This window comes from Hemicordylus capensis, chromosome 5 (assembly GCF_027244095.1).
Source record: "Hemicordylus capensis ecotype Gifberg chromosome 5, rHemCap1.1.pri, whole genome shotgun sequence".
Lineage (NCBI taxonomy): Eukaryota > Metazoa > Chordata > Lepidosauria > Squamata > Cordylidae > Hemicordylus > Hemicordylus capensis.
This window is the reverse complement of record NC_069661.1, coordinates 196,252,483-196,271,740: the sequence shown is the minus strand read 5'-3', so window position 1 is coordinate 196,271,740 and position 19,258 is coordinate 196,252,483. Positions and strand designations below refer to the sequence as shown.

Genomic DNA, 19,258 nt, shown 5'->3' with positions numbered 1-19,258 from the left:
ATGCCTTATTACCACCCACTACAGAAGGGTTGAGACTCCAAGGTGATTTTATAAAAAGAAGAATAAGAGACTGGTGGCAGTAAAATTGTACTAATAACTACTTATTTTGTATTTACTTATAATTTGTATTAGTAAAATTGTACTAATAAATACTTAATTTAATGGTGGCAGTGGAAATATTCACATCCAGGGAACTTTCCTTGAATGCCACAAAGATTCCATTTTCTGAACTGCTGCTGTCCTATGCCATAGAGTCTGAGGGCCCTTGTAATGTCAAGGATGTGCCAAGGCCATTCCTGAGGATTGGCACACTTGGGTTAGGGTAGAAATGAGCCCCTGGTGGTGCAGTGGTAAAACTGCTGCCTTGTAACCAGAAGGTTACAAGTTTGATCCTGACCAAGGGCTCAGGGTTGACTCAGCCTTCCATCCTTCCGAGGTTGGTAAAATGAGTACCCAGAATGTTGGGGGGAAATATGCTAAATCATTGTAAACCGCTTAGAGAGCTTCCAGCTATAGAGCGGTATATAAATGTAAGTGCTATTGCTATAGAAAGAGGGGAGCGAAATCTCCTGAGACCTGTGGAAAAGGGAGTTGATCTTTGGGAGGAATGAGGGGCCGGAAACAGTGTTCTCTCTAATTTTTTTCCAGCTATGTGTAGAATGAGTTTTATTCTGGGCAGCAGTATCAAGGCAATGTGTATGCACATGCATTCAGAGTGGGGCCTTTCTAATTCAACCTGAGTGGGATCTAAAATTAACTGAGTGGACATCAACAAATTTGTGAGCGTGCACACATGCGCATGCCTTAGAGGGAACAGTGGTCAGAAAGCAAAACCACCTTGCCCCTAAGAAATATGCGCAATGCAGGATCTGCTGTCAGGGCACTCAACTCAGAAATCTTTTTGGCAGAGGTAATTGCTACTAGGAACACAGTTTTAAACGTCAATATAGGTAACTTGCATGCAGCCATGGCTTTAAAAGAGCTAATCATACGAGCAGTCAAGACCAAATTAAAATTGCAAGTGGGGAAACAATGAGAAAATGTTTTGACATGTGCAGATACAGAACAAATTCCATGGCATTCAAGAATGTGTCGTGATTGAATGTTGCCACTTGATGTTTAAGGATATTGGTGATCAAACCCTTTTGCAGCTTGCTACCTGCAAAAGCAGAACTGAACTGACATACCTGAGACCCAGGGTCTGCCTCCCAGTCCCGAAGCCATAGGTTCTTTCTGGCCATTGTATTTGCTGCCATACTTTGAAGCCAAGGAAGAAAGCTCTCACCAGCTGTGTGATGTTGGAGTGCCTGCTGTTTGCCACCCTAGCCAGAACTCCTCATGAGTAGCTCTCACTGGAAGTGTGATATTGGAGCACATTGCTCCAAGCTCTGAGGCTTTGGAGTGTCTCATCACCCTGACTGGAGAACTAGAGGGCAGGGCCAGGTGAGCTGTGATCTTCTCATGAGCACAGAGGCACGGCGGTTCCTCTCCCTGGAGATGTTTACTATGGAAGACTCTACCTACCACTCCAGAGGGAGGCAAGATTCCTATGGTGATGAATGGCCTCTAGGAGCATCAGGTGATTATGCAGATTCCATGATCCTGACAGGAGCTGATGAATGTGAGTATGATCAAGAGCATCATTTTCAGCTTAAAGCCAAACACGTGCTTGTCTGTGAGTCTTTTATGCTGGTGGTTATCCCCTCTTCCTTTGCAAAAGTAAGTTATTTTGGGGTGATGTGGAGGGAACTTGCTGAGGAGGCAGCCTGCAAAAAAATCACTTGGGATTTTCAAGTCTTCCTTTCAAATGTTCAGTCAACCCCTTGAGGTTTTTGAGCATTCCAAGAAACACTTATATAGCCCAAGTAGTGGGACTTTGCACATCACTAGCTGAAGAAATGAGCAGCATTAGAGTGCAGTGATCACACATAGGCCCCTCTATGTGAACTGTGTGGTGGGCAAGTGTGTGGCAGATAATGATGAAGCGTGGCTGCCTGCACTCTATAGGCATGATTGCAGTCAGCATAGGAACCAGTCCTTTGTTCCGATGCTGAGGGTAAGCTCAAGAGCTGGGGACACCAGGGACTTATTAAAGGCATGGGAGAAAGTACACCTCATCCATTGTTCCATCCATTTTCTTCCACTTAACTGAATAGTTGGAGGATACAAGTTGCATGCGTTTGGTTAGAAAGACCTATGCCAGTCATCCCAGAAGACTGGGCAATAAGTTAACTCAGAGTTTGATCCACAACCTAGTTAGGTCAAAGTATTTGTATTTAAACTGATTTAGTCCCACTGAAACCAATGAAATTTAGTTTTATTGCACATTCAGATCCTCAAATAGATTCTCCTGTATAGGTGGTGTTTTGATATAAAACTTTTAAGATTCCAAGTTCATGCTATTTGGATGTACATTAGCTCTCATGGCACCAAGGCGCTTTCCAGATTACATACTAAAACAGGGGTAAAATGCTTCAACTTGGTAGGATCATATTGAAAACGATCCCCAGAATCTCAAACTCCTACAGTGGGAAAACACAGCTATTTTTCTGCAACAGACTTGCAGTGTTGTAGCACTATAACACAAAGATAAGATATGAAATAAGGCATTGGAAATGTTAACGGCACCTTGCTGTCAGTGCAGGGACTGCAGTGTCACAACACAGGAAGCATGGAAGCACACTTAGCAGATCCATAGTGACCCTGTTGTAGGGTTTAATCACATATACAAAAACACAAATACAAATATTTCAGAGCTTTGGATATCGTAAGTGCCCATCCAGAGATTCCCCAATGTTGTCACTGGGATATAATATATTCTAAAACATTAGGTATCACTTAGTATGAGCAATGCTTATGTTGCTAGATACTTCTATTGCGGGGTATGGGTTGGAACTACTAAAGAGAGGGTCAGAAGGAAACTTTTAATTATTTTTAAAATACTTTGTATATTTCAGTCTGCACTAAGAGATCTGCACAATCTGCACTTCCCTTCTGTGGAGCTCAGGGAATACATTGGCTGACATCTAGACTATTGAAGTACTTGTGCAATGAACAAAGTTGAGCTAGTGCAAAAAAACTGTATAGTTGTGTGAAGTGAAAATTGCACTCTTGTGCAAAAGTTCTCTGCAAAATATATGATGCATACTGCATGTTGCATACCTTGTTGTGTAAGTGCAAATATATGTGTGCAAGCACAATACTATTCTGGGATGCAAGCTCCAGTCTTAGTGCAACTAGGTAGCACACCAGCTTTGAGCTAGCACAACATGTTTGTGCAAGTGTTTTGTTAGTCTGGATTGTCAGCCATTGTCATTGGCTTTGTTAACCATTGTCATTGCCCTCAATTTTATTCTTTCAACAATCCTATGAAGTAGGTTAGGATGAAAGATAGTGATTGCCCCAAAGCAATGGCATAGTGAAGATCAAGGTGGCCCTAGGATGAGATTTGGGGCAGCCCCTGTTACTGTCATTGCTGCCACTGCCACTCACAGTTGGCCTGGCTTCTTGTTGCTGCACCAGGTTGCATAGTGGTCCAATAACCTCACTGTGCCAGGTAACCCAAGAGACAAAGCATGGGGGGTGAGAGGAGACTATGGCAGCCTCCAGATATCCTATAGGCACTGGCCATCCGGGGACATTGCCCCCACTCCATTATAGCTACATGTCTGGTTTGAAGTAATCCAGTGAGTTTCATGGCTGAGTGTGGATTTGAACCTGGATTTTGCCTGGTTCAAATTCAGCACACTAACCTCTATACCACACTGGCTCTATTGCTGATAGATTTTGGAAAGGTAGTCAACCAGTATAAAGTTACATGCTGTTGAAATTCCTCTGAGCCAATATGAACATCAGTAACGTACTGTCATAATATTAAAAGTGGTTGCATATTTACTCCTCAAGAAAAATTGAAAAAAAGGTAGCAAATATTTATATAATGGTCTGAATTCCTGCCAAAATACAGGAAGAGCAAGTGATTTTCTGAATTCCTGAGAGCAGTGTCTGGAGTATGGAGGTCACCCTTTGAAAGAGGATCTTGGTGACCTGTGTAAATAAGAACACCAGAAACACTTCCAAACAAGTAAAAGGTCGCAGTGGGGTCATGGCTGTAGATTCCCCACACCACAACAAACTACCATTTTGCCTAGGTACACTTACCGTGTAAATCTCTCATCTTTCATTTCCAGATCTGCCACTGTGATCAACTGATCGAGCTTGAATTTAGTGTCAATAATTTCTGCATCCCGTGGTGAGTATGTGCCTCCTTCTTTTTGCTTTTGTCGAATTCTAAGCAAAGACCACAGGAAAAGTTTAATTAGAAAGAATGCTCAGTATTATTGAATTCCTGAATTCACTAGAGGATCTTTAGTAAATTATATATATATATATATATATATATATATATATATATATATATATATATATAGTGTTTCAAAGTGCAAGTAGTATGGAAACTACAAAAAGTAAAAAGGAAAGTCAAATTTTAAAAATTTGGAACCATAGACCTAGTAGGAAAATATAATTTAAATAAATTAGGATTATACGGGCTAATTCACTGAAACAACTGGAAACATACCTACCTTGCAAAAGCATAGATAGCAGCCACAAGAAGAATTACAGAGAGTATACATAAAGTAACTGCAAGTATTATTTCTACAGCTCTTTCAGATAGTCCATCACCTGTAATATAAGATGGGTAAATACTGAGATCAAATACAAACTGAAGAGCAGTATTAAATGGTTTATTTTTGCAAATAAAAGTTCTGCAAAGCTGCCTCTGGGAAAAGCCATCACAGATTTTAGCAGAGACCAGACCAAATGTAAGGGAATTTTGAGGGGAGGGGGGGAGCTCATCTACTGCCAAAATGATTATCATTGTTTTCTTAATGGAATTACAGTGTTATTACTAGGGTCATGCACAGATGCCCAATAAAATTAAAAAGTGGAGGAATAAATGTTCAAGTATTCATATCTTATGAATAGATCCTATAAGATGAGGCATGACTACAGCTGCTCATATAATCCAGTAGTAGGGCTTCAGTACTGCCATGTGTGTATACTCATACCTACAGGTACTTGCTATGGTGGTGTCTGAAACCAATTTGTGTTATCTTCTTGAAGGAGGAAACCAATTAAGACCTGTATTTGGACAGGAATAATTGGCACCTTGTTGCTGAGCCCTGACCATAGTTCTAGCACATGCATAGTTGCAGGGATTAGTGCTAGTAGTACAGCTACAAAGACTCCTTTGCCCTTCTGAAACACAGTTACATCCTACAAAGCATATCTGAAGCTCTGGAGGTACAAAGGCAGAATAGAAGGGACATGCAGGGAGGGTGTTAGATGGAGATGTGCACAGAACCAGTTCGGAGGGCCTTTATGATGTCCGCCTGACATACACATGAGCGAGTGCGACGTGTGCACACACATGCCCAGTACGTGCACCAGGTACTTCCAGCAGAGGACACCGGGGTGGCAGGGAGGTGCACTGCCGCCCCGATGGAGACTTTTTAAATAGATTGCCAGCAGGGGAAACACGGCAGGAGGGATAAAGGCACCCTCCCCCAGCCTTAAAGGTATGCCCCTCACCTTCGAAAACCCCCCCCCACCTGTTCCCTGCACATCCCTAAAGTTAGGACTGGAGAAAGTCAATTATGTAGCACTGCAAAGGCTCTATGGATAGTTTTTGCATGCTAGAAAGAAGCACCACCACCAGCAAGAGACCTTAGTCACTTGGACCTCCAGTTATCAGAGTCCTTTTGCAACAGAGGGACTAGTGTGGGGACATGTGCAGGTTGTCCAAGGGCTCTGGAGCTCTGAAAGTCTATGCAATCCTGCACCATCCTCAGTTTTTCTAAAGTAAGCATGCAAAGGGTGCAGAGGACTTCTTCAAGACAGCTGAGATACTGTCACAGGTTTACAATGGCCTTCTTCAGTTGTTATGAAACCTGGGGGTGCTGTAATCATGTACAGTATTCCTGACAGCACGCCTGCAAGCCCCATCACCATGCTTACAAGCCCTGAAGCCCCTCCCTACTCTCTGTGGTTACGCCATCTGTCTGCAGATCAGATTGCTGGCATTTTGATCACAGAAATAATCTCTACATGAGTAGTGTTTGACTCTGCAAAGACTGTAGCTGTGCAGAGTGCGGTTTCAGAGCACGTCAGCTTGGGGTCAGGGCTTGCAGGCATTCTCTCAGGGACACTGTATGTGAGTACAGCCTCCCCAGATTCAATAATGGCTGAGCAGGGTTTATGTCTTCAGCAGGCCTGCTAATCACTCTATGCTGCTACAATCGAAGCAGACCTGTTTTTGAAAAGGCTGAAATATTTGTAGTATTATTTTCTTTACCTAAAGTTTTGATGGGGTCAGAGTAGTCGGAATCTGTAAATTGGCCCTTGATATTTGTAGCTCTGAACTTAAACCTGTGAAAGAAAACAATTAGATTAAGAACAAGAATAATAGACCAGACATCTAAACTTTCTAACACAGTGGTCCCTCTACTTACGAAATTAATCCGTTCCGAATGCACATTTGTAAGTCGAAAAGTTCGTAAGTCGAAAAGCGGTTTCCCATAGGAATGCATTGGGAACGGATTAATGTGTTCCGGAGCCTAGAAAAAAGACCCAGACCCCCAGTAAGGCTTGCAAACTGCACAGGAACATTTCTTTTCAAGAATAAACAGGTAGTAAACAGGCAGGCAAGTCAAGGAAACCGCATGTAAAATTCGTAAGTCGAGGAAACCCCATCTAAAAATTTGTAAGTCGAAAAAACCGCATCTAAAACCGGATCTAAAACTGCCGTTTGTAACTCGAAAAATACTTATGTCGAGTAGTTCGTAAGTCGAGGGACCACTGTACATGAGTCAAAGAAATACCAGTGAGAAAGGGCAAGAAGGCTAGCGGGGAGGAAGTCTTAAAAAGCTTACCTCCCTGCCACAGACTGAGGGCTCCCTCTTTGGCGGGTGAATCGCCCGCCCTGATGATTACTGGCTGCTGCCAGTAGCTTGGAGGGCTGGTGTGCTGGGACGCATCATCCTGCCCCCTGAGCTCCCATAATGCACCACACAAATGCGCAGTGCATTATGGGGATCCCTCCTCCCCTCCTGGAAGCTGGCTGGGAGCCCTGCAGTCTGCCAGCCCTAGCTGCAAGCAGACAATCAGAAAAATGGGGTTAGGAGAATGCTTGCTCTCCGAACCTTGTTTAGGAGGGTGGCTTCAGAAGCGGGTTTGCTGCCGTGGTGCCGCTGGGATTGGGCCTGATCCTGGCGGTACACATGTGCAGGCAAAACCGGGCTGGGCTTCCTTAGCCCCATTTTGCTTGTGCATGTGAATAGCTTCACAGTGTGTCTCGGAGTGTGTGGATCCTCAGGGAAGGCAAGGAACACTTATGGGAGCAGGGTTGACCAGCAAAAAATCACTCCTCCTCCCCCCACTCTGATGCTTAGTAACATTGGTTGCATTCAGAATAGTCTCTCTCTACTGGCTGAGTTCCCAGTTGCAATGTCTGATTTTCTTTTCTTAAATGGTCCTAACCCATATATTCTGTTCCAAAGTAATACTAATTCTTGATTACCTACTACAGAGGCATAAAGCATGAAGCATATACTTACAAGTATTGCTTTCTGGGTTTCAGGGGACCATTGCAAATTTTTTCTTCACTTCCTGGTATCATGCATGTACTATCAGCCCCTATTACATACACATCTTCTTTGCTACTCGGTCCTTCATTTCCTTCTGTACATGGAGGGTTTGGAAAGCCCTCATTTACAAAATAGGGTCTTGGTTTTTTGAAGTAGGCATCATACCACTTAGTTACATTGCCATCATGTTGAACTGAAGTCAGAAAAAATAGTGATATGTTATAGTCCGAATATAGCTCAAAAGAGAATTGGATAGACAATTAGATCTAATATTTCTTAGATCTTACTGGCCAGTATGATTTAAGCTTACATATCTTCCTTTGGTAGCAAGTATAATTTATGACTATTTGTGCTGATAAGACTAGGCTAAAATGTACAATTAAAAAAGAAACATAAACATAACATAAAACTGAAATATTATTTTAACAATGACAGGTTTCCAACACCTGAATTTCCTCATTTTATTTATAAAAGAGTTTGCAACATAGCTATATATTACATACTATTATATAGGGGAATTAAGTGGGCTTCCAGTCAGGTCTATAGTACTGAAAAATCGTGCATTCTTTTCCCTCCATCTACTGGTAAAGAAGCATTATTGCCCATCCAGAGAAGCATTATTTTGATTGCCACAACATATCCGAATGAAGAACTACTGCTTACAGACACTTTTACAAAAAGGAAATAATGTGATAATAACAGGAACTAGAGTGCTCAATGTGTGAGTGGAGAGGGAGACAGAAATTAAAGACATCAGATTCCTGATCCAGCTGAATTGTACCCATTCAAATAAGGCAGAAACCAGATAAGAATAAAATGGATCCAAGAGAGTTGAACAAAGTAATTCTACAAGAACATTTTTAATTGCTGACTGAAAAAGAAATCACCAGTAAGTTAATAGGAGCAGAAGCAAGGCCTTTTTAAAAAAGAGGGCAAGGGGGGCAATTGACCCAAACCCCACAAATGGAAGCTCTCCTATTCACAGTATGGTTCAATATTTGAAATAATCAGATACATCCTTTTCATTCAAGGCAGTAAAACAAATCAGTTAAAATAACCCTAGGATCAAGAGTTATTTCAGTATATTGGGATAGTACATTGACATAGGATGCAGTGGCTGACATACTCTGCAATGTTACGCATGTGGTGGACTGTAATGCTTGCACAGTTGTGAAAGTGCGCTGTTGTGCACATGCAAAAAATTGGACAAATGGAGTTGCTCAACAGTGCAACCATTTGCAACTCTATGCAACTTTTGCACTTTTGCAACAATTATGTTCCACCACTTGTGTAATATTGTGTAGTATGTCAGCCAGAGAAAAAGAAGGGCAAGTGTGTGTGTGGGTGGGGCTCAAATGAACATTCTGCCCCTGGGCCTCTCAGGTTATTAAAATGGTAGTACAATGCATGGTCCTTGATGCCAGTAGAATTGCCATGGGAATTCAGCGATATCCTTTTCTCCCTTGTAAAACCCTGTAGAAGTTTGGACAACTGCAATGCGCTCTACGTGGGGCTGCCCTTGAAGACTGTTTGGAAGCTTCAGCTGGTCCAGAATGCTGCTGCAACGATGCTCGTGGGCGCAAGTTGCTTCATGAGTATCATATCCATCCTGTGGCAGCTTCATGGGTTACCAGTCCGCTTCCGGGCTAGATTCAAGGTGCTGGTCTTGACCTTTAAAGCTCGACACGGCTTGGTGCTGGAGCACCTGTCAGACCGCATTCGTCCATATGAACCTGCCAGGGCCCTCTGTTCATTGTTTCAGGCCCTGCTCATGGCCCTGCCACAACAGAGATCCGATTGGCGAGGACTAGAGACAGGGCCTTTTGTTGTGGCCCCTCAGCTTTTGGAGCGCCCTCCCTGAAGAGCTTCACCATGCTCCCTCCCTCAGTGTTTTTAAAAAACAACTAAAATACATATTTTAAAAGATGCTTCTTAATGCCCCATATGTGGTTATATCTGGTAGGTTATTTAGTTTTTATAATGCTCAATTTTTAGCTTTTAAACATTTTTAATTTGAAATTTAATACTGGTTGTGGCTTTTAACCTGACTTTTAACTTGTTTACTTACTTTGGTTAATTTTATTGCTTTTGTTGCATATTGTATCTATTTTATTGTTGTGAGCTGCCCTGAGCAGGAGTGCACTGGAGGGACAGGGTATAAATATATTTTTTAAAAAACAAAAAACAAAACAAAAAACCCATTCTACTTATTCCATTACTCACAGCTCTCCTGGAAAGAGTCTAGAGAAAAATGATAGGTCCAGAACACAAGATCAAAGTGAGGACACCTTTTATGCCTGACATTCCCTAACAATGGGCTCTACCCCTTCCCAATTTTCAAATCTCATTCAGGTGCTCAGGCCTCTTCTTTTAAGAAACACGGAGTGGTTAGAAAGTGGTAGTGATCAGATGGGAAGGTATATAGTATCCACAGTCTGTCTGTTGCTGACCCTAATCCTGAGTTTCTTTCATATATGAAAAGCCCACAAATCACAGAGCAGCACTGTAGGCTGCTGTTATTAGTGGTGTAACTGATAATTAGTGCTATAATGGAAGGCTGGGTGATATATGCCTGTCTCTTTGGGGTTTGTTCCTTAGTGTGGCAACTGGTGAGGGATGGACATTGCCTTCTGAGAGACTGTGCAGGTGCCCCCAGGTGAGGATAGGAGCTGGTGGGAGCAATTCCTGCCCAAAGGTGACGTTGTATGGCTCCTAAAGTAGGAATCATGGTCTCAAGGTCTAGGAGAGTGATGAGTTGGACCCACTGCTACAGTGCTTTGTTTCTGTCTGATTGCTGGATGATGTTTGCTGTTTGACTATTTTTCTAATTGTGTTTTCATCTTCATATTGGGCCTAGTTGGTGAAAGGTGGTTATATAAATAAATAATTACATAATAAACAAAAGAAAACTACCAGACTCCTTTTATTAAATCTGCATCAAACAATGCAAAGAGAACAAAAAAGTAAAAGAGAAAAAAAAGAAACAAATGTGCATAGTTTTTTAAAAAAATCTTTACATACCTCCTGCCTCTGAAACAAGAATTTGTATTTTCTTGATTGGTCCATGATTATCATTATAGTAGCAAACTGGCATACGGATAGTAATTGTTGTAGCAGTGACAAGCAGTGTTCCACTGGTATCATAAACTGGCACTGGCTTTTTATTAGGCCTTGGTGGTTCTGTTTTGAAACAAATAAATGCAATGGTGCTATTCTCCTAAATCTAATTACTACAATCTTTTTAAAGCCACTATCCCAGGGGTGCCCCTGAGCTGCAATTGCAGCTGGGGTTGATGGGAATTGTAGTTCAATAACAGCTGGAAAACCTCAGGTTGGCTAGTACCCTTGCACTATTCAGGCAGGTATGTTTTACAAATCCCCTTAATATTGTTCTAATCGTGCAGTCCTATGAACTCAACAACTGAAACAACTGACAATTTAGCAGTAAGAATCACAGTAGCCATTATCGCTGTACATCCTTTTATACTATTTTCAGGATGGGGAGGAGTGATTGATCCTCACATAATTCAAATTGTGGTTAGAGCTGTACATTTATGCTTTAAGGAGAGCAATGACGCTGTGAAACACATTTCACAAAGTCAAATAGGTGTGAATCTTATCCACACTATGGCCACCATTTTTGTCAGCTAAAAACAGACAGCTTTCTATTTAAAAATGTTTTACTGTCAGAAGATAACAAAATATCATGCAGGTCAATCCATTACACGACTATATGGATCTAAGTCCTGCTGAGTTCAATGGAAGCTGCTCCCTTGTAAATACACTTGGGATAGCAGTCTTATTGTAACTGACAGATGTCTATTTTACATGATTGCTACTTCTCCAGAACCATCATAGTATAGCTCAGAATTAATGCAAGCAATTAACACTTGATACAAGGGTGAGAATGGAAATTAGGAGTTAAAGCACTCAGCTAGGACATTCCCAATGAATCTCCTAGAGAATGGAAAAGCAAATGGACATGAGCTTACACAAGTTTACAGCCTCTTACTATAATACTGATGATGATACATACATTATCTGAGCCTACCTTTAATGTCAGTTGTTATTTTAAGTTGGATCTTTGGGCCTGCACCAGCACTATTGATTGCATACACCTAAGTATAAAGGAAACTCTTCATTAAACTTAAATCCTTTTACTCAAAACACATCTAAATTAATGGGTCAATTATTTGTGTCTCTCTGTCATTCATGTATGTATATGTATCTGTACACACACACACACACACACACACACACACACACACACACACACACACACACACTCCCCACCACCACCACTAAACAAAAACAAGAAGAAAAACCGATCGTTGAAGTTCACTTTGGTAAAGGATAGCTTTGATCTTCAGTAGACCAACATGGAAAGATGCATAATGTAAATCAGCGGTGCTTACTTCTATGTATACAAGTCAAGACTACCTTACAATATTTTTGCTGACCATTTTTCATTTCATTTTTCTGCAACTTTAAAAGTAATTTAAGGAAAAATATAATTGGAAATCAAGTCATGCAACAAGTCATTAAATTTATAAGTAGTCCAGTTACAAATCTCTTTGGTTTAGCTCTACTTTTTGCTTTGTTTTACTACTGATTGTAGTAATCTACAATCTGATTGTACTAATTGGCTTTGTTTTACTACTGATTGTTCCTTACAGATTTAAAAGAAAAAGACAATTCAACTTACACTTATGTTGTATGTATATCCTCCTTTGAGTCCCTCTATCATGGCAGTAACTGATTTGTCTGTTCTGTCTATAACACTTAAGTTATAGATCTGGAAAACTGTAGGGTCATCTTCTTTGTAGACCATAGCTTGATATACTTGAATATTTCCATTGAATTCAGATGGTGGTATAAATGTCACCTGGAACTTTGTTACTTCATCAGGTATCTTCTGAAAGGTTATGTTGTTAAGTGGGTCTCTGGGCACTGAAATGATTTTCAATTTTAAAATACATATATAAATAAAATAGGTTAATTATATTTATATCCTTCATTTCCGTTTCCAGTTTCTTTGTACATCTAAATTCAGGAGTGATTCTGGATTCTTTGCAGGTTTCAATTAAGAAAAAAGGCAACACTAAAGCATTAGGTGTCATTGCAAAGATTACAAATAGTATTATAGAGAAAGCCAGAGAGGTCATTTCATGAGGCAAGGTGAGGTGGTCACCTCAGGAAGGAGGTTATTGGGGCACCAGCAGAGTGGCAAGATGTGCCCAGCTGCCATTGAAGAGGATCTTTGGAATGTATCTGACCATCACAAGTGACGTAAAGAGGAAAGATAAGCCTGCTACAGCCTTCTCTCCTCCCTGTCCCCCCCACTGCTTTCAAAGGTCAGTTTAAAAGCGACGTGGGCCAAGACAGCATTTGACACATCGTCTCAGATATTGCAATGCTTTTGGCTGCCCCTGCATTTGCACTACTACTACTACTACTACTACTAAAGTTTACTACTACTATTAACGTACTGCTTTTCAACAAAAGTTCTCAAAGCAAATTACACAGAAAAATAAATAAATAATAAATAAGAGGTTATTTATATACATTCTGAAGTTCATTAGCCCAAAATGTCTATTTTAAAATATGTAAAGACCACCATGTTAAGGAGTGCTGAATGGATTAAAACAGGTAAACCAACACTATAACTATCCATAAAAGTTCGATAATCTGTGTTAATACAAACAATGGCTTGCACTTTTACCACTGAATAGGGATGTGCATGAACCGAGGTTCGTGCACAGGTTCAGCGCTACAGGGAGGGGACTGGGATCTTTTTTTTAAAAGCAGAGCATGTCCTTACCTGATCTCCACCACCACCCACACCTTCCTGCGGTGGCACTGCTTGTCCCAAGTACCCGCACACAGTGCTAGAACACACATGGTGTCCATGAATGTACTGCATGTGGGTACTTGCGACAAACGCTGCCGCAGCAGGAAGCTGCACGCAGTGGCGGAGAGAAGCTAAGGACATGCTCATCATTTTAAAAGATCCCACTCGCCGTTCTCCTCCCCGTGGCACCAAACCTGTGCACAAACCTCGGTTATACTGAGTCAGACGTTCTGTGCACGAACCTCAGTTCATGCACATCCCTACCACTGAAAGACTCTCGGTACCCAAGTAGGGAGGCAGAACCATCTGTTTTTGGAAATCACCTACCAGTGATTTCCCCCAAAATCTTTACTTTGCAAGTCTAAGGCCAGTGCAGAACATCATCACATCAGCTTTTAAGTTCAGTGTTTATTGAAGGCTATGTGGAAGAAACCCTATGCAGCCCTTCCCCTTGAAAGTATAGCCCATTTACCCTACTTAATGGTGCAGTGCTTAGGATTGCTACTTTTATGGGAAGAGACTATGCCTTTAACAATTTCATTGCAACAGGTGAAGTTGATCCTTGCTGTATTTCCATGCTGAGGAAAGCAGCTGGTGGTCTCTCTGTTCAGTGGCCCAGAATGCTTGCATTGTTTGAAAATAAAAAGTGTGCTGTCAAGTCAATTTCAACTCCTGGCACTCACAGAGCCCTGTGGTTTTCTTTGGTAGAATACAGGAGGGGTTTACTATTAGCAATAGCAATAGCACTTACATTTATATACCGCTCTATAGCTGATTTAGCATATTTCCCCCCAACATTCTGGGTACTCATTTTACCGACCTCGGAAGGATGGAAGGCTGAGTCAACCTTGAGCCCCTGGTCAGGATCGAACTTGTAACCTTCTGGTTACAAGGCAGCAGTTTTACCACTGCGCCACCAGGGGCTCATCCCATGCCTATTGCCTCCTCCCATGCAGTATCAGCATCTTCCTATATCACTGCTGCCTGATATAGGGGAATTCGAACCTGCAACCTTCTACTTGTTAGTCAAGCATTTCCCCACTGCACCACTTAAGGTAGCTTGTATTGTTTTAGCGGAGAAGTATCTGGATACCAGGTCATACCAGTGGCAGCTGGAGGTGGAGGGAGAATGAACATTAGCTGAATATCCTAATCTCCCTTCCTCCATGTCCTGTCTGCCTCTTTGCGTGTGCTTCCCACTCCACCCCACATGGGCTTCTCATTCACCCAGCTGCATCCAAACCAAACTGATAAAGTTCCCTTGAGAGAAGGGAACTAGCAGTTTGGTTCGAATTCAACCAGGCAAAAGACCAGCCTGTGCAGCTTGAGACAGAGTGAGCAACGTGTATGAGAGGCGGCCAGGATGACGGCGGAAGGGAAATCAAAAGATACAGCTGCTGCTCATTCTCCACACATCCCAGGTCATTGGTACCACCAGCCACCACTGGCTCATACCTAAGCCCTGACATATTAAGCTTAGTTTAAATGGTGTAACAAATATTTGCATCTCATTTCCTTTTCTAACAGACACAGAGAACAGAAAAAGGAACAGTTCATCTACAACATACCTGCTTCAAGAGTAGAAATAATGACTGAAGTGCTAGGCTTGCCTTCAATGTGCGCTGCATGTATATCTCCTGTAAAAGCAGTGACTACTACAGAATACCTTGTAAAGGGACTTAAACCTGAAACCTCAAGGGTTTTATTCTCATCATTTGTCTTGACAAATGAAGCTTTATAATCATCAGTATTCACCTATACAAAACAAAAAGAGATGGGGGGGGTCATATTTAGCAGAATGGAAGCATGTTTACATGAGTGATGAGTTATCAAATTGAAACCTCAGCAAAACTGCATTGCAATCCACATGGGCAAAAGAATTTGAAAGTCTGTGTATGTGTGTGCACGTGTGCGCGCACACACACAGGAATAATGCCAGGACATCATATATATGATATTGCTATGCTTTTAATCCCAGCTCAGTGTACACACAGACACACTTTGGACATTGTTCTTCAACAACATAATATTAAGGAAGGCAGATTGTATTATTGGGGAGAGAGCAAGACTAGCCTGGCAAGAGTGCTGGAAAGGACAGTACTTACACAAATGAAACAAAATCCAGTTGCAATATATGTAAATGAAACATCCAAGTACAGTTCTCTTCAAGAGAAAGACAGGAACTGACTGATTGCGCCCTGCCCCCACAAAAATCTTTAGGCATTGCTTAAATTAATTTTGAGGGTGCTTTCAGATAACTAAATATTGCATGCTGGCTGTTATGAAGGCAGTGCATGATTGCAAAGTTCCGATCAAACCAGGTCTGATTTACTCCAGATCCACAGAGGTTGGGTTTGGGTCCTTTGGACCTTTCAGAAGGTTGGGGTTGGGTTCAGCTCCACCCCTCCCCCACCAGTGAAAATCCCCACAGAAGTCTATGAGGAAACTTTAAAAAAAATCTCACACCCCTACAAATAAAATTACAAAAATGGCTAGAAAGGGAGCCCTGAAAGTAGCCACAGAAGTAGGCAAGGATGGCCAGATTCTGTGTCTTTAATTACAAACCTGACCATCCGTTAGTTTTAAATTTTTTTTAAAGTAACCCAGAAATTGTACTCGCAGAGAATTGTGGAAGAAAAGTGATGTTACATTAGAGAATCTCAGGGAAAGTGAGGTTAAAAAAAGATAATCTCACAGGAAGCAATATAACAACAAATCTTCTGCTTTCTTTTCACAATTGTGAGTAAAATGCCGGGCTAAAATCTTTTAAGCAAGCAAGCAAGAAAACAAACAGCCAAACAAGCAGAGAGATGCCAGAAGATGCTCCCCCCACTGTCATGATGGGATGGGGGAGTGGACTCCTGCTACCATTTGGAGATCCAAAATGCTTCAAACTTACAGGGTTGGACAAGTCTGACCTGAAATCGGCTTCTCTGAATCAGGTTATCTAGAGAATGTGGATCAAGGTTGAGCCATTTCCGACATAAACCAAAGTGGTCAATGTTGGGCCATTCCTGACCTTCCCAATGACCTTGCACAGCCATACTATTTATAATCTCACTGGTTAAGAAATCATGGACATAATTTTGTAGATTTACTAGGCTTTTAATTGTGTGAGAATTGTAGATTTACTACAACCTCCATGTGTAGGGGTCTCAGGAGCACAACATCTGTTTAGACCTATCTGTTTAGCCTGGCCTTCCAGGGTTTTAAATGATTAACTGTTTTACTTTGTTTTAAATTGTTGCCCTGATTTCCAGGGTTTTTAGCTGCTTAATTGGTTTTATTGTGTTTTAATAGTTTGATTTTAATTGTTAATTTGTTTTAATTGTTTTTATCATGCTGTAATCCGCCCTGAGCCATTTTGGAAGGGTGGTATACAAATATAATAAATAAATAAATAAATAAATAAATAAATAGCTGAAAGTCACAAATTGGATTTGCATGTGCTTCAGTGGACAGGCAATACAGGCAAACCTCGTTATTCATGGGGGTTCCTTTCCATACTATTGTGAGAGGAGAGCTGGTCTTGTGGTAGCAAGCATGACTTGTCCCCTTAGCTAGGCAGGGTTCACCCTGGTTGCATATGAATAGGAGCCAAGAAGTGTGAGCACTGTATGTGTATGTGTGAGCACTGTATGTGTATTCCTTTCAGGGGATATTCCTTCATATTCCATATCCTTTCAGGGGATGGAGCTCCTCTGGGAAGAGCAGAAGGTTCCCAGTTCCCTCCCTGGCATCTCCAAGATAGGGCTGTGAGAGATTCCTGCCTGCATTCTTGGAGAAGCTGCTGCCAGTCTGTGAAGACAATACTGAGCTAGATAGACCAATGGTCTGACTCAGTACATGGCAGCTTCCTATGTTCCTGTGAGTAATGAAACCATGAGTAATAAGGCATTGTGCCCATAGAAAACAGAAGATTAGGTTCCTGGATAGGGAAAAAAGGCAAAAACATGCCAAAATTGGGGGCGGAGAGACCCCAAACCCACCCGACTACACTTTGTGCCCAGCAATACCCCCCAAACCTCAAATGCCCCTCAAACCACAAAAGAGGTGAAAAACAGCAAACAAACAAACAACCCAGTGAAAAATGGGTTAGGATTACTGTACCATGATCTGCAGGGTCTCCTTGTGCCCAGCAATGCCGCCTAAGTCATGAAATGCCCCTCAAACCACATAAAAATCACAGGGGGAAAAGGCTTTTTACCCTATTGATTACTTAGTGTCTTTGGAGGTGTTGCAAATAGATTAAAGGATTTTTATTATTTGGATAAGCCAAATTTGGATTTAGAACCAATTGGGGAGAAATTTATGAATAAGCATTACTCTTGGTTACATTTTCTTCAGTTTCAGTCCTTTATTTTACATCCTGATATAGTTAAGCAGGCTAACAGGAATTTGACTATATTTGAGGAATTAATGTTAAAGGCTTCAGAAGTTTCTAAGGGATTTATTTCTAGATTATACGAGATTCTAATAATGCAAACATCTGATCCATTAATTGGCCTTAAGTTGGCCTGGGAAAATGACCTATAACAAACTATTAGCAACTCACAATGGAATGGAATACTGAAATGGAAGCCGGTGTTTTCTACCTCTTCTCGAATTAGAGAGAACTTTGTTAAGCTCTTTCACAGGTGGTATTTGACCCCTTCTAGATTATCCCACATTAATAAGAGTTTGTCCCTGCTATACTGGAATGGCTGTGGAAATAGGGGAACATACTTCCATCTATGGTGGTCTTGTCTCAGTATTTTCTGCTTTTGGACAGAGGTATTTTTAGAAATGGGTAAAATTACACAACAGAGGTTAGATATAAGATCAGAGCTGGCTCTGTTAAATGTATTTTTGGGAGCTAATTTGGCATTATTATCCAAGGATCTTATAGTTTGTATGTTAACTGTGGCTAGATTATCCATTGCACAATACTGGAAGCATAAAACCATGTCACTGACATCTTGGTATCAGTCTACGTGGCATATTGCCATATCTGAAAAATTTTATTCGTCTTCAAGCAGGTCAAGCTAATTCTAATGATTTTTTCATGATATTGTCAGATTTTATTCTGTTCACAAATCAAGATAATTTTAGTCATTCTCCTCCATCTAATTATTTACATTTCTGGAAGGATGGTTAATAAATGTCATTATGTATCAGTTTTACTATTCATGTTTATGTATTGTCTTATTAAATAAATTTTTTAAAACAAAAAAACAAACCAAAAACAAATGAACTCGTGCTTACACCCTGCTTACAAATACTTACAAAATGGCAGCTGGAAGTGACCTCTGCCGTCACATCCGGCCCTCTAGGAACTATGGATACATGGGTTTTAACCCTTTTGTATCAGCGGATAATGAAATTGGGCGTCAATTAATAGTTTGGGCTCAGGGTTTTAAAGAGAGCACCTTCTTTGTCATGAATCCTGCTGCCTGTTAAACTCTTCTGGAGAGATCCGGTTATGGTTGCCACTGGTTCATCTGGTAGTGACCTGGGATTGGTCTTTCTCTGTGGCTGCCCCAGGTCTTTGGAATGTGCTCCCTGCTGAAATAACATAATCTCCTTCTCTGTTTCTTTTCAGGAAGATCCTCAAGATTCACCAGTTCTCACAGACTTTTAATCAGAATTAATTTTAATAATTTGTTTTAATAACTGTTTTATGTTATTGTTTTTATTGTGTTTCGTTGATTTTAATCCACGACTTTTTATATTGTTTTAAACTCTGTACACCACCTGAAGCAGGGGTGGGGAACCTTGGCCCTTC

At 41.2% G+C, this 19,258-nt stretch overlaps 1 protein-coding gene and 1 long non-coding RNA gene across 2 annotated transcripts in view; one reads left to right on the top strand and one right to left on the bottom strand.

Annotated features, from left to right (window-relative positions):
* PTPRQ (protein tyrosine phosphatase receptor type Q) overlaps positions 1–19,258 on the bottom strand; it is a 230,805-nt gene that overhangs the window by 44,527 nt on the left and 167,020 nt on the right. Inside the window, exons 37-44 of the mRNA XM_053258033.1 lie at positions 15,063–15,249; positions 12,349–12,593; positions 11,695–11,761; positions 10,665–10,823; positions 7,614–7,836; positions 6,353–6,426; positions 4,581–4,680; positions 4,159–4,287 (exon numbers count right to left, since the gene is read on the bottom strand). Of these exons, the coding sequence (XP_053114008.1) occupies positions 4,159–4,287; positions 4,581–4,680; positions 6,353–6,426; positions 7,614–7,836; positions 10,665–10,823; positions 11,695–11,761; positions 12,349–12,593; positions 15,063–15,249 (1,184 nt within the window). The remainder of the gene's footprint in view (positions 1–4,158; positions 4,288–4,580; positions 4,681–6,352; positions 6,427–7,613; positions 7,837–10,664; positions 10,824–11,694; positions 11,762–12,348; positions 12,594–15,062; positions 15,250–19,258) is intronic.
* Positions 262–18,579, top strand: LOC128328242 (uncharacterized). The gene is made up of 4 exons (XR_008309093.1): positions 262–1,621; positions 4,188–4,249; positions 12,720–12,997; positions 15,022–18,579. It is a non-coding gene; the product is annotated as an uncharacterized LOC128328242 (long non-coding RNA).